The following is a 14,068-nucleotide window of genomic DNA, read 5'->3' on the forward strand; positions in this document are numbered from 1 at the left end:
ACTGAGAACAATGCTGGGCAGGCCGAGCGGGCCCTGCGCAGGGGCAGGGGGTCTGGGAGAGCAACAGAAGCGGCTGGGGCCTGTCCTTCCCAAACTGGGCCACTGGTGGGGCCTTTCATCTCCCGCCTTCCTCTCTGGGCCACTCCAGCGTCCGCCTGCCTCTGCTTCTTCCCACCCCACTACCCCCAGTGCGGCAATTACTGCGCTAATTAGGGCGCTTTGATCATCTTTAGAAATGGCCACATTGGGGAGGGACACTGCCAAGCAATTAGGGGCAGAGAGGCTGGGAGCTCGGGCACCTCCTCAGGGGTTGGGGCTGCTGAGGACCCTCAGACACCCCCTGTCTCCTCCCTCCAGGAGCGTCTGCCCCCAGCATAGCTGTAAACTCCTCGGGGAAGAGGGGCAGATGGGAATCCCGCCCCCCGCCACCCGCTCTGAGCCCTGGAGACAGGGCCAGCCCCTGCCCACCAGCCCCCCTCTGCCTGGCCCCCAGCCCAACCGTCAGCTCTTCTGGCCTGTCCAGGCCCCTTTGATGGAGCCGCAGAAACAAGGGCTCCTTTGACAGAAGGGGGGGCCTCAGAGCCCGGATGATGAGACTTCAAAGGTGAGGGTCGAGCCCACTACCCCCTTCCCTCCCCCCACCCTGGCCCCCCTCCCGTGTTCCCCCCCAGTCTGTCCTCTATATAGCCCCCCAAGCCCCATTTCCCCTGTGGGCTCCTGGGAGTTAAGGGCCAGGTGAGGAACAGACCAAGGGAAGCCGGTGATTTTGATGTAAAAGAATAGAATCAGATGATTTGAGGAACAAGAACTGAGCGCCCAGGGGCAGGCAGCAAAGGATAACGCCTGGAGGGTGAACCCCCAGGGGGAGAGAGCACAGGGCCGCCTGCCGGGGCTCCCGGTCACCATGCTGCTGGCTTTGCTGCTGCTGCTGCTGCCCCTCCCAGACCCGCGGTCTGCCCGCGGGCACCCACTGTACACGCGCGTGCCCCCCAGCACCCTGCAAGGTGAGCCCAGGCTGCTCTGAGGGAGAGGCCGAGGTGGGAGGAGCACAGAGCAAGTGGGTCTCGGGCAGGGGGACGTGAGCTTGCCCTCCCAACTCACAAGGACCTTTGGCCCTTTCTGCCCACCCTGCGGGGAGAAGGGGCCAGGAACTGAGACACAGGTGGGAGAGGAAAGGGGAGGACGAGGGTGGAAGGGGAAGGGGAGCCGGCAAGCACTGCCAAAAGGCGTGCTTTCCAGAAGGTTCTGGGTTTAGCAGGGAGGAAGGGGCTCAGGGCGGCATCCCCTTGGCTATCTGGACCCCAAGGTGGGCAACTCGGCCATGGTTATTTTGTGTCAGTAAGCCCGAGTTCTGTAATATCTATACCTTTGGGGTGCTGTTTTTCAAGGTTTTTAAGGAAAAGCCATTTTCAAAGATTCCAGCCCAGCTCAGCTGAAATTACAGAGATACCTCGGGCTGAGAATCTGAGACCGTCTGCTCTGTGTGCTGGGGCCTGGGACCGTGGGGCTCTCTGACCTCCCCATTCTGTCCCAGGGCTCCTGGAGCCCAACCTGCTTCTCCACCGGGTCTCCCAAGGCAGGGCTCAGGGCTGGGGCAAGGCGGAGGAGCTCTTCCCCCACGATGCGTGACTTGTGCCCCATGTCCTAGCAGCTCTGTCAGCCCAGGGGACGAAAGTGTTGCAGGCTGCCCAGAGGAGCGCCCAGTGGGCAGTAAATCGGGTGGTGATGGAGATCCAGCACAGACTGCATGAGTGCCGAAGTTGTGCCAATCACACCCCTCCATGCCCTGGTGAGCTGGCGCTGACTGCCCTGGGCCCGTTCTCCCGTCCACCCCGTCCCCTCCCTTCAGACTTGACCCCCTCTTGGGGACAGAGACTGGGTGAGGCTGCAACCAAGATGATGCTCAGGAAGGTCTCCTCAAGTGGAAAAGGCACACCAGGCACGGGCACAGCGTGTGCAAAGGCAGGAGGGCAGGAACAAATAAGTCTGGGCTCATTTGGTGAACAGTGAGAAGTTTATGGCAGCTGAAACAGACCCTGAGTGCTACTGGGCAGGGTAAGGGGGGGTGGGTAGGTGTGCATGGGGTGCCGCGTGAGGTGGCGGGAGGGCTCAGGCCCAGCCTGGGGTGGAGAAGAGTGGAAGGCCGTCCGCGAGGCTCAGAGGTCTGTTTCTCAGCAGCACCTGGGCGTCCCGGGCCTCGCGCCCCACTCCTCCAGGATCCACCTGAGCCAGGTGAGGCTGAAAAGGCTCGAGGCGGGCCGGGCTGAGAGCAGGGTGGACCCTGGAGGGGTCTCAGTGGTGAGGATGAGCGGGACTCGTCCCTCCTGACGCCGCTTCGGCCTTTCTAGGGCCGTGTGGCGAGAGGCGCCCGGGCGCTGTCAACGTGACGCGGGCGCAAGGCCGCATTATGGGGGGCAGCGCGGCACCGCCCGGGGCCTGGCCCTGGCTGGTGAGGCTGCAACTCGGCGGGCAGCCTCTGTGCGGCGGCGTCCTGGTGGCGGCGTCCTGGGTGCTCACGGCGGCGCACTGCTTTGCGGGGTACGTCGGGTCCCAGGCCCCTGCCCAGCCCGGATCCCCAATGCGGGGTCCCGCTCTTCCGGGGTCGGCTGGCGGGCACCAAGCGCGAGGACCGGTCTCTGCTGCCCCCTGGCGGCGGCCGTCCCCTTTCCCGCCTCAAGGCGCCCAGGCCGCCCAGCCAGGGCGCGGATTCTCCGGGGGCTCACCGTCCTGGGCCTTCTCCCCACTCGGCGTCGCGGCTTCTCCCGGGCCCGCCCTCCCTGCCCCCCAGGCGGAGAAACAGCCCGGCGCGCGGGCTCGCAGGGTGGTGCCCGTGGGCGGAGGGCAGGGTCTCCAGGGGACCTCTCTGCATCCTTGTGCTGCGTGTCTCCCGCCGCTCGCGCCGCAGCGCCCCGAACGAGCTTCTGTGGACGGTGACGCTGGCCGAGGGGCCCCGGGGGGAGCAGGCGGAGGAGGTGCCGGTGAACCGCATCTTGCCCCACCCCAAGGTGAGAGGGCAGCCCCCAGGCCCTCAGAGTTGGGAACAGCACCCCACCCCCACCCGCGCTGACGCTGGCCGCCACCCCCTCCCCAGTTTGACCCTCGGACCTTCCACAACGACCTGGCCCTGGTGCAGCTGTGGACGCCGGTGAGCCCGACAGGGGCGGCGCGCCCCGTGTGCCTGCCCCAAGAGCCCCAGGAGCCCCCCGCAGGCACCGCCTGCGCCATCGCGGGCTGGGGTGCCCTCTTCGAAGGTACTAGGCAGGGCAGGACCTGGGTGAGCCGCGCGTGTGCGTGGGAAGATTGGGGGGCTGGGGTGATGGAGTTTGGGAAGGCTGGGGTGTAAGAATTCTGACCTACACCCAGCTGTCTTCACAAAATGCTGCCCATCTCGCAAAGGGGGGGGGGTCAAGGAGGGCAGTGGGGGGAGGGAGACCCTCGAAGCAGGACCCCTGCCCTCCAGGCCTGAGCCCCTTCCACTGCTTCCCTATAGATGGGCCTGAGGCTGAGGCGGTGAGGGAAGCGCGTGTGCCCCTGCTCAGCGCCGACACCTGCAGAAGGGTCCTGGGGCCAGGGCTGCGCCCCAGCAGCATGCTCTGTGCCGGCTACCTGGCCGGGGGCATTGACTCGTGCCAGGTATGAGCCCCGACTGATCGGAGGGTAGTAGTGGGCCACTCCTCAGGGGTGGGACGGCCTCCTTTCCTTCTACAATCAGGCTGTCACTCAACTTCTCTGAGCCTCTATATCCTCATCTCTAAAATGGGTCCAAGAGTGGTAACCCAAGTAGAGCTCAGAGCTGCTTTACCCTGCCAGGCATAAGGCTGTCATTGAGGGTGACATGGATCGATGCGGTGCCCTCTCTCTTGGCTCGGATCCTCGCAGGGTGACTCTGGAGGCCCCCTGACCTGTTCTGAGCCTGGCCCCCGCCCCAGGGAGGTCCTGTACGGAGTCACCTCCTGGGGGGACGGATGCGGGGAGCCAGGGAAGCCTGGGGTCTACACCCGTGTGGCTGTGTTCAAGGACTGGCTCCAGGAGCAGATGAGCGGTGAGCGCCCCGACCCCATTCCCCCCTCCCCAGAGTGTCCGGCAAACTGCCCTGGGACGAGCCCGTTTCCACCCTGCCCCCGCCCCCAGCCTCCTGCGTCGGGAAAGCCTATCTTCCTCCCGGGGAGGGCTTTGGGGGATAGGGCCTAAAGCGGGGAGCGGGGGTGGAGTGCGCTAGCCCCTGACGCCCCTCGCAGCCGCCCCCTTCAGCCGCGAGCCCAGCTGCAGGGAGCTTCTGGCTTGGGACCCGTCGGAGGAGCCGCTGGCAGAGGCCGCCCCGCCCTGTGCCTTCTACGCCCACCTGTGCCCGGGGCCCGCGGGCGCCTGTGCGCGCCTGGCGCACCAGCAGTGCCTGCAGCGCCGGCGGCGATGTGGTCAGTCCCGTTCCTGGGGCTGGGCCGGGGGCCCGAGGGTCTGGCCCACGTCTGACAGCCGGTCGGACCCTTGTCCCGCCCGCAGAGCTGCGCTCGCTGGCGCACACCCTACTGGAGCTGCTGCGGGGCGCCCAGGAGCTGTTCGGCCCGCGCCCGGGGGCGCGGCCCCTGGCCCCGGCCCTGGCTCGGCCGGCTCCGTCGCTCCGGGATCCTCCCAGGCACCCCTCCCGCGAGCAGCGGCTGCACTCAGGTACCCCAAGCCCTCGCAGCCCAGCCCCCGCCCCACCCCAGCGCGGCCGAGGCGTTCCCCTAACCCTGCAGCTCCCCAGGATCGCGGACGGCAGGCACTGGGCTCCCGAAGCGGAGGTCGGAGCAGCGCGGGGAAGCGAACGGTAATGACGCCCCCTGCCGGCGGTCGCCAGTGGAGTAGACCAAGGGCGGGCCGAGGCCCGCAAGGGATTCTCCCGGGGTCTGCGCTGGGAGGCAGTTTCACCCCGAGGGCAGACCCGCTCTCCCCCTCCCTCGCAGCAGGGCGGATGATTCTTTGGGGGAACTTGTGACTTTGGGCCCTCATCAGTGTCAACAGATGCTGGGCTTTGTGCTATCCTTTAACCTCTCTGAGCCTCGGCTGCCCCTCGGCCGCCCCATCTGTAGCAGGAGGAGAAATCTGCCCACTGGGAGGGGTCCAGAGGCACTGGTGGGAATACCACCCCAGCTCCATGCTAGTGTCAGTTCCCTCGTATTCCCAAAGTCTCTCCCCTTCCTGCAGGCTGCCCTGGGCTGGAGCCCCTGTGGCAGAAGTTGGCTGCCCTCCAGGGCACCCATGCCTGGATCTTGCAGGTCCCCTCCGAGCGCCTGGCCATGGACTTTCACGAGGTGGGTTCCCAGGCTTCCCAGACTCCTTCGCAGTGGCCTCGGAAGGCTAACCTGGGTCAGCCCTGATGCGGAGGGAGACAGGAGAGACCCTCCCCCAGCAGCCTGGGGTGGAGGTAGTGGGTGGTGCCCAAGGGGAAGGGGATGGGGAGGGCGGCTGTGTGTGAGCTGGGTGCTAGGTGGGTGTGAAGGAGTGGGGGAGGTGTGAGTGGAGGAGCTTGTGGAGGTGTCCAAGTGAGCAGAAAGTGTGCAGGGTTCGGGGAGGGGGCTGGGGAAGGGCTGGGTGTGAGTGAGAGTTTCTGGGGGCAAGGAGGAAGGGGACCCAGAGTGGGGTTGTGGGCCCCTGAGTTGTCTCCTCCCTCTGCAGGTCCTGGCAGACCTGGGCTCCAAGACACTGACCGGACTCTTCCGAGCCTGGGTTTGGGCAGGCTTGGGGGGCCGGCATGTGGTCTTTGGCGGCCTGGTGGGTCTGGAGCCAGCCACGCTGGCACAAAGCCTTCCCCGGTTGCTGGTGCAGGCCCTACAGGCCTTCCGCTTGGCAGCCCTGGCAGAGGCAGAGCCCTAGGGACCCCGGATGGGTTCAAGGCAGGGCCGAGGGCTGGGGAGGAAGGGGCACCACCCACTCAGCCCTCAGGTTCCCCCAGCCAGGTGGCCCTGAGCCGTGTCTCCACCCGCAGCCCCTGGTCAGGACTACTGCTCCCAGGGCCTGCGGAGGGTCCAGGGAACATGATGACAAACCGTCATGGCCAGAGTTGGGTGTGGGCGGGGGCTTGGGGGAAGGGGTCCTGGGCCCAACGTACCTCCCCAGATGTACCATCGGAAGATCACAACTGCTTTAATAAACATTATTTATGATCTACGGAGACCACTCCAGAGCTTTCTTAGGATGGGACTGGGGTGGGTGGACATGGGATCTCCGGGGTTAGGGCCCAGCCTCCAGAAGCAGTTAGTTGATAGAGGTCACAAAGACACTGGAGAGGGGCGGCAGAGCCCCCCATCTCAGCGTATCGGTCTACCTCCCAAGAAATGGCAGTACCGCCGCCTGTCACCACCCTGCTGTCCATGGCTGACGAGTGCCTCCCCCAATGTCCCGCCTCTCCACCCGGCCCCCACCCTCACCACTAGCGGTGGGGAGTCCCACCCTGGGATCTTCGCCTCGTGTCCTTGGGCTCCTGCCCGGCTGGCCAGTCCCTGTCCCCACGCCCGCATCACCTGCCCCAGTTTCTCCAGCCTGCCACAGAGCCTCGAGGTGTCAGATTGCGCTTCCGGCGGCCTCTTCCCTTGGCGCCGTCCCCCACCTTGCACCTGTCCCCTTGGCCACCCGCCCGCATTCCCCAGCCCTGCCGACAGGAGCCACCGACCCAAGACCCAGTCAGAGGAACAGGATGGAGGGGCCCGTGTTAACGCTGGGGCTGCTGGCTGCCCTGGTCGTGTGTGGTAAGAGTGGCCATCACCCCTCCCTGGAGGGTCCCTCAGGACCCCTACCCAGGTCCCCCACGGCATGCTCCCCTCCCGTCCCCTCCTACGTGGGGCTCCCTCTCCCAGCGTCAGGCCCACCTCCCCACTTCCCACTGCCATTTCTCCCTGGAGGGGCCAACCCCCCGGGGCCCGGTCGAGGCCCAGCAGGACCTCAGGGCGGCGTCCTTCCCGGGCCCCTGTCCCCGACCCTCCCCAGGCAGCTGGGGCCTGAACGAGGAGGAGCGGCTGATCCGGCACCTGTTTGAGGAGAAGCAGTACGACCAGGAGCTGCGGCCCACGGCGCACAAAGAGGAGACCGTGGAGGTCAGCCTGGCCCTCACCCTCTCCAACCTCATCTCCTTGGTGAGCGGCCCCTCCTGGCTGGGCTGGGGGACGGTGGCAGGGATGGCTTCCTGTAGGCCTGGCTGTCTCCTGGCCTGGGATGGACGTGGAGGAAGGTCAAGGCCCCATCCTGGCCTCCGGTAGCTCCTCTCCCTGGGAAACGCGCCCGGGCCCTCTCCATGCCTCTGCGTGCTGCCCACAGGCCTTGGGCTGAGGATGCCCCGTTCCCTCCAGCTTCAGTTCTGGGTGCCCCCCTTTTGCACCCATGACACACGTGAGAGGCCATATGCCCACCCTGCTTCCTGGTCTATCCATCCACTCCTGACTGCTGGGGGCAGGCCATCGTCGCGGTTTCCCCTGGGTGGCAGCCGAGAGTAGGTGCCTGGTGAAAGGGTGCAGGCCCCGGGGGGACAGTCCTCCTGTTTGATTACAGAAAGAAGTCGAAGAGACCCTCACCACTAACGTGTGGATTGAGCACGTAAGGAGAACACCCCGCACAGAGCTGGGGGTGGGGAGGGCGCAGGGCCCAGGTTCGCCTGTGCTCGCTGCTGCTTGGGGATCCCCAACCTGCCTCAGACACTGTCCTCCGGGAGGGACTGGTTCCTGCCTACAGACAAACCCCGGGCCCGACCGCCCTTCCCATCAGCTGGTGCTGCCACAAGCCCAGATAGAGCCTTCTGTGGATTAGGATCTTCACCTAGGGAAAATTGTCACAGTATCTTGATTTTATTAGAAGACACTGTCTGCTACCTGTCAGAAACTCCTAATACAGACGTAAGTCTTCTATGTCCACAAGGGAAATAGTGCTCCCTTAGTGGTGCAGTGCACATCCTACACGGCTGTACACAACCGACCTGAGTCCTGACTCTGCACCCACCTCCCCCAACCTCTTTTGTCCCAGCCCGAGACCCTGTCCAGTCTTCCCCCAGGGAAGTGGTTGGTCGGGGAGCGGGGGGAATGGGGGAGCCCGGACAACAGCAGAGCCCACTGCTGACATTTCTTTTGGGCTTCCAGGGCTGGACAGACAGCCGGCTGAAGTGGGATGCCAAAGATTTTGGGAACATCAGCGTCCTGCGTCTGCCCTCTGACATGGTGTGGCTCCCAGAGATAGTGCTGGAGAACAAGTTGAGCCGCAACCCCCCCCCCCCCCGGCTTCCCCTCCACCACTCTGCCTCCCTCCCTTAGGCGTCTTGAGCCTCCCCCTCCAGTCCCAAGCTTCTGACTGCCCGCCCTCCTCTGCCTCCCCCAGCTCGGCCAATTCCCAGCTGGCCAGCACTCACTGTGGCCCTTGTCCCTGTCCCCCAGCAATGACGGCTCCTTCCAGATTTCCTACTCCTGCAATGTGCTCATCTACCCCTCAGGCTACGTGTACTGGCTGCCGCCCGCCATCTTCCGCTCCTCTTGCCCCATCTCCGTCACCTACTTCCCGTTCGACTGGCAGAACTGCTCCCTCAAGTTCAGGTGCACCCACTTCTCCAGCCACCCCTCCCCCCAGGGCACCCCGCCAGGGGCTGAGGGAGGTAAACACCCTCAGGCAGAGGCCCCTGCTCTGTCCGGATTGGAGCTTCCCAGCCCCACCGTGGCCCCCTCCAATCGTGAACCTCCTACGCTAGCCTTTCCCCCATCGGTGGCACCAGCCAGCGGCTGAGGACCACCCTCTGCCCACTACCCTCCCCAGTTCACTCAAGTACACGGCCAAGGAGATCACCCTGAGCCTGAAGCAGGATGAAGAAGATGGCCGCTACTACCCCGTGGAGTGGATCATCATCGACCCCGAGGGCTTCACAGGTGCCGGGAGCAGCAGCTGCTGGGTGGGCTGGCCCCTCAGACCCCCCCCCCCACGGATACAGTCACACTGACATCCCCACCCCAGAGATGCACGTGTGCGTACACACACCCAGGACATGGACACACAGGGACACAGACGTGCAGATAGACACAGACAGGCCAGACCCTTCCCGGTCTGAGCAGGGTCCCTGGGGATGGTGTGGCCGACAGATGAGGGGGCTGGTTAGCCTTCCTCTCCCCAGAGGGCCCAGGGGACAGTTGGGGCTTTGGCTGTCATCCTGATGGTGTGTATGTTGCCCCCTCCCAACGCCCCCCTCCCCTCTCTGTGACCAGGCTCAGATCTTTTACTGGGCCCTACCGCCTGCCCTTGTCTGTCAGAGGAGACCCACATCCCGCTGGTCCCAAGGCTGGTACATCATGGGGAGGAGGGTTCTTACTCTCACGGCCTTGTTATCCCCAAGCCTCCTTATTTGAACCACATATGGCCTCAGCTTCTATTTTCTCCAAGGAGGAAAAAAAAAAAAATCGGTCCCAGAGGAAAACTTCCCCCTTGTAGAGTGAAACTTCCATCCCAACCCCCAGGGAAAGATACACAGAAACAGAGCGTGAACACTCCTCCGTGCCCCCACCCCACTCCCAAGCCCCTCAGGCCCCTGCCAACAGGCCTGGCTGCGCCTCTGGGCTGGCTCACTCCACCCACCCCACCCCCCGGCCCCCTTGCCCGGCCTGACCCCAAGGCATCCATGTGCCACCCTCAGAGAACGGGGAGTGGGAGATAGTGCACCGGCCGGCCAGGATCAACGTGGACCCCAGTGCCTCACTGGACAGTCCCAGCCGCCAGGATGTCACCTTCTACCTCATCATCCGCCGCAAGCCGCTCTTCTACGTCATCAACATCCTGGTGCCCTGCGTGCTCATCTCCTTCATGATCAACCTGGTCTTCTACTTGCCGGCAGACTGTGAGCCCAGCCCCCGGCCCCCTCCCCGAGGGCCCCTGAGCTCGGCCACCCCCGCCCTGCCCCTCACTTCCTGCTGGGAGCCACTTGGGGTTCACCACTCCTGGTGCTCCCTGCCCAGGGTCCAGGAACGAGGGGCACGTGGCCTGTCAGCGGGAGGGCTCTGTGACCCTGTCAGACATCCCCCAAGTGGACAGGGCCCCTGGGGGTTCCATCCCTCTTGGACCTCCCTTCTGCCTTTCATGATGGGCTTCCCAAGGACCCTAGGGAGAACTACAAAAGTGTCCCTCTGTCAGGGCAGAGATCGGGCCTGTGTGGTCACCACTGTGTGACCATGGGCCTGGCTGTTGAGCCAATGGGTGGATAACAAGGTCTCTGGGAAGCCAGGGCATGGGGCGTGCAATCTACACACACCTGATTTGAGAAGGGCACATGTCATCTGTGGTCACTTGGCTTCAGGACATTTACTACAAGCAGGGCACAGTGAGTTCCAGAGACAAATGTGACCCCGCCCCGGACCCTGACAGACAGGGTAGAAACTACAAGACTAGGAGTGCAGCCTGGGGGCGGTGGGGTGGAAGCTGGAGCCTGGCTGCGAGGCGCATTGCAGACCGAGAAGCAGCGCTGGGGCAGGGCCATGGACCCAAGACCACAAGGGCCACCACCGCACAGCACGCTCAGGGGCGCAGGTGGGAAGAGCAGGGCGGAGCTGGGCTGGGGTCTCTGAGCAAAGGGCTGAGAGCAGAAATGTCATCTGGGTGTGAGGATGCCTGGGGCTTCCTGTGCGGGGGAGGGACAGAGAAGGTCTGTGATTTAGGAGGGCTGAGTGGCAGGGGATTGGCTAGCGAGGAAAGCAGGGGTTCCTTGAGCTCTCACCCAGTGCCAGGCAGCGTCTGAGCATTTAACACACACTCTCTCACTTTCGCCTCCCAGCTTTTAATGGTTGAGGAAACTGAGGCACAGAGAGGTTAGGCTGCTTGCCCAAGGTCACCTAGCAGTAAGTGGCAGCTCCTTAGCCCAGGGCACCATGGCATTGTGAACAGTAGTGCAGAGGCCACCGTGGGACCCTCCGGGCCCTGGGCCAGAGGTCACAGCTAAGGATGGGCTCCCCAGGTGGCGAGAAGACATCAATGGCCATCTCGGTGCTCCTGGCCCAGTCTGTCTTCCTGCTGCTCATCTCCAAGAGGCTGCCAGCCACATCCATGGCCATCCCCCTCATCGGCAAGTGAGTGCCGTCCCTGCCTGCCTCACCCCGCCACTCCTCGCCCGGGCGGGGGCTCCAGGCTGCACCTGTGCCCGCAGGTTCCTGCTCTTTGGCATGGTGCTGGTGACCATGGTCGTGGTGATCTGTGTCATCGTACTCAACATCCACTTCCGCACACCCAGCACCCACATGCTGTCTGAGGGAGTCAAGAAGGTGAGGGCTCGATAGCCAAAAGCTGGAGGTTGTCCACGTGCCTCTCTGCAGGGAGATGGGTGAAGCCACAGCGGTACACACAACGGGGGGTGCTACCCGGCAGCAAAAGTGTCCCTGCTGCTCCCCACGCCCCAGGCTGGATATTACATAAAAGAAGCCCGATGCTAAAGAGACTGCAAGATGTCCTTTCTGTGAAGTTCAAGGACAGGCAAAACCAATCTTTAGTGCTAGAAGTCAGGATGGTGGTTCCTTCTGGGTGTGGGTAGGAATTGATGGGGGTGAGGCAGGAGGGAACATTTTTGAGATACGGTTCTTATCTTATCTGAGAGGTGTTTACACAGCTGAATGCATCTGTAAAATTTTACCTAGCTACATGCTTAAGATTTGTTGAGTCTACTGTGTGTTTGTTATACCTTGATTCAAAGGAAGGTGAGCACTGTGGGGGCAGGGTGCCCAGGAAGGGGACTGACCTTGCCTCCTGGCCTCTGCAGGGCCACCTGGTTGTTTGGGGACAGCTGAGGATAGTTTAGCAACTTTTTTGGTCTTAGCTCTGCGTTGGGGGCATTTTTCTTTCTTTTATTTTTCATATATAATTCATTTTCAACAAATGAGTTCTTCTCCATGCTGTAATGAGAGAGTTGGAAGCAACCTAATTGTCCATCAGTAGGAGATCAGAAGAATAAATGACAGCGTCAGACTGGGGAGCACTTTGTGGCAAGCCAGGAACGGAGTCACAGATGTTTGGATGTGTGAAGGTGACCCACGTTTGTAAAGTGGCCCCTCTGACCTGCCATAGCTCTTCCTGGAGACCCTGCCTGAGGTCCTGCACATGTCCCGTCCAGCAGAGGATGGGCCCAGCCCTGGGACCCTGATCCGGAGGAGCAGCTCCCTGGGCTACATCTCCAAGGCAGAGGAGTACTTCTCGCTGAAGTCCCGAAGTGACCTCATGTTTGAGAAGCAGTCAGAGCGTCATGGGCTGGCCCGGCGCCTCACCACCGCACGTGGGTCCCTAATGGCTTGGAGTTCGGCCCATCCGTGGGAGATGGGGTGAGGGCAGGCCCCATGCCCACCTCTGGCCTGGTGTCCACAGGTCGGCCCCCAGTAGGCTCTGAGCAGGCCCAGCAGGAGCTCTTCAGTGAGCTGAAGCCAGCTGTGGATGGGGCCAACTTCATCGTCAACCACATGAAGGACCAGAACAATTACAATGAGGTGAGTAGCCACAGGATTGCTGTGTACAGACATTCAAGTAGTGCACTGATCGAGCACATCCTATCTTAAGGGGGCACAGTTCGCCTCAGAGATACCTAGCAACTTAGATGGAGTTCACAGTGGGTGCAGATTCCAGGCCTCTCGGGGAGGGGGATCCCCTGCCTAAAATCCCATAGCAGTGTGCGGGGCCAGGCACACACTCAGATATGCACACAGGCACACAGCTCTGCCCTGTTGAGGCCACACTCTGGACCTCCCTTAGGGTCCCTTTTTTCTCCCAGCTGCCAATCATTTTCTGTCCCTGCTCAACTCCCAGCCTGATACTCCAGACAAAGCCAGACATTTAAAAAGCAGCCTTATATGGTTGTTCAGTACTATACAACTTTAAAAAATTCTCCCCTGACAAAGGGGCATATTTTTCTAGTTCACATATAGGCTAGTGGCAGCACTGAGAGGCTGGGAGGGAGTCTGTGGGGCTGCTCTCTGTCTCCTGGACAGACAGAATGACCAGCCCCACCTGTGGCTGGAGGTGGGCCTGGGCCCTTGCTGGGGACATGGCAGCACATCCCATCTGCTGCAAGCCTGAGGCAGGCCCCACAGATACGCTGAGGCCGTGGGCCCCAGCTTGGGGTGTGAGTCTGTGGTTTGAGGGCCCTTCTTACCCCACTGTCTCTGTCACCCTCGCCCCCAGGAGAAAGACTGCTGGAATCGGATAGCCCGCACAGTGGACCGACTCTGCCTGTTTGTGGTGACACCCATCATGGTGGTGGGCACAGCCTGGATCTTCCTGCAGGGCGCCTACAACCAGCCTCCACCTCAGCCTTTCCCTGGGGACCCCTTCTCCTACCGGGAGCAGGACAAGCGCTTCATCTAGAGTGGGCCTGCCCTCCCCGGCCTGGCCCAACAACCAGGGCAGGCGGTTGGCCTGAAAGGGATGTACAGGGGGTGGGGTGGATAGCTGTGTGGACAGGGGTGTCTGGGAAACAACCAGCTCTTCCTGGGCAGACCAATTCCCAGCCCTGAGACTTTGAGCCCAGTTGGTCCTGCCAGGCTGGGGCAGAGATGAGCTGAAGTCAAGGGAGGGAGGGGGAAGCCCTAATTCTCAACAGTGATTCCTTTGCACATAAAGCCAGGAGCCACCGGAGAAGGTCTGAGAGTGGACATCGGCTGGGGGTGGGGCAGGACGATCTGGGGGGAGGCAGAGGGCTGGCTCAGGGACCAGGGAGGATGCCGCTCAGGCTGGCCTTTTGGGACCCCTCTGTGAGGGGTCAGAAAGACAGAGACATCTTCTTGCCTCCCCCTACCCCAGGTGGGGGTGGAACAGGTGGGGTCCTGGGCCTTTACTTCCCGGCTCCTCCAGCCGCCTCCTTCCGCCAACCCCTTAGTCTCGGGCTTCTGAGGCCCCACCTGGAGCCGAGGTTGGGGATGCCTCTCTCTCCAGGCCCACTAGGGAAGGAGTTTTTTGGCAGGTTCGGGAGCATCAGGATTGCAGAATGGCCTTCCCCAGCCCTTTCTGCCTTGGCCACTCTACCTGGGTCCCCCTGGGAAGCTGAGGATGGGGGTGGAAGGGTCAGGTTCAGCATCCACAGAGGCCAGAGGTCAGCCTGTCA

The 14,068-nt window shown here is 62.9% G+C and overlaps 2 protein-coding genes across 3 annotated transcripts; both read left to right on the plus strand.

Moving 5' to 3' along the window:
- The first annotated feature begins 904 nt into the window (after positions 1-904).
- PRSS56 (serine protease 56) lies at positions 905-5,853 on the plus strand. Its single transcript, XM_061205906.1, has 13 exons — positions 905-1,004; positions 1,652-1,759; positions 2,179-2,232; positions 2,349-2,538; positions 2,906-3,005; positions 3,092-3,251; positions 3,491-3,633; positions 3,880-4,042; positions 4,239-4,415; positions 4,501-4,665; positions 4,745-4,807; positions 5,185-5,291; positions 5,656-5,853. The coding sequence occupies exons 1-13, from the start codon at positions 905-907 to the stop codon at positions 5,851-5,853; spliced, it is 1,728 nt and encodes a 575-aa protein (XP_061061889.1).
- Positions 5,854-6,673: 820 nt separating this feature from the next.
- Positions 6,674-13,332, plus strand: CHRND (cholinergic receptor nicotinic delta subunit). Of its 2 annotated transcripts, XM_061205911.1 has the most exons (12): positions 6,674-6,725; positions 6,964-7,109; positions 7,522-7,566; positions 8,103-8,212; positions 8,394-8,549; positions 8,767-8,876; positions 9,635-9,835; positions 10,946-11,057; positions 11,135-11,249; positions 12,046-12,250; positions 12,340-12,458; positions 13,150-13,332. In XM_061205911.1, the coding sequence occupies exons 1-12, from the start codon at positions 6,674-6,676 to the stop codon at positions 13,330-13,332; spliced, it is 1,554 nt and encodes a 517-aa protein (XP_061061894.1). The 2 variants fall into 2 exon arrangements, with proteins under 2 accessions (XP_061061894.1, XP_061061900.1); XM_061205917.1 differs by lacking the exon at positions 7,522-7,566.
- Positions 13,333-14,068: the final 736 nt, after the last annotated feature.

The sequence above is a fragment of the Eubalaena glacialis genome, chromosome 1, assembly GCF_028564815.1.
Source record: "Eubalaena glacialis isolate mEubGla1 chromosome 1, mEubGla1.1.hap2.+ XY, whole genome shotgun sequence".
Classification (NCBI taxonomy): Eukaryota; Metazoa; Chordata; class Mammalia; order Artiodactyla; family Balaenidae; genus Eubalaena; species Eubalaena glacialis.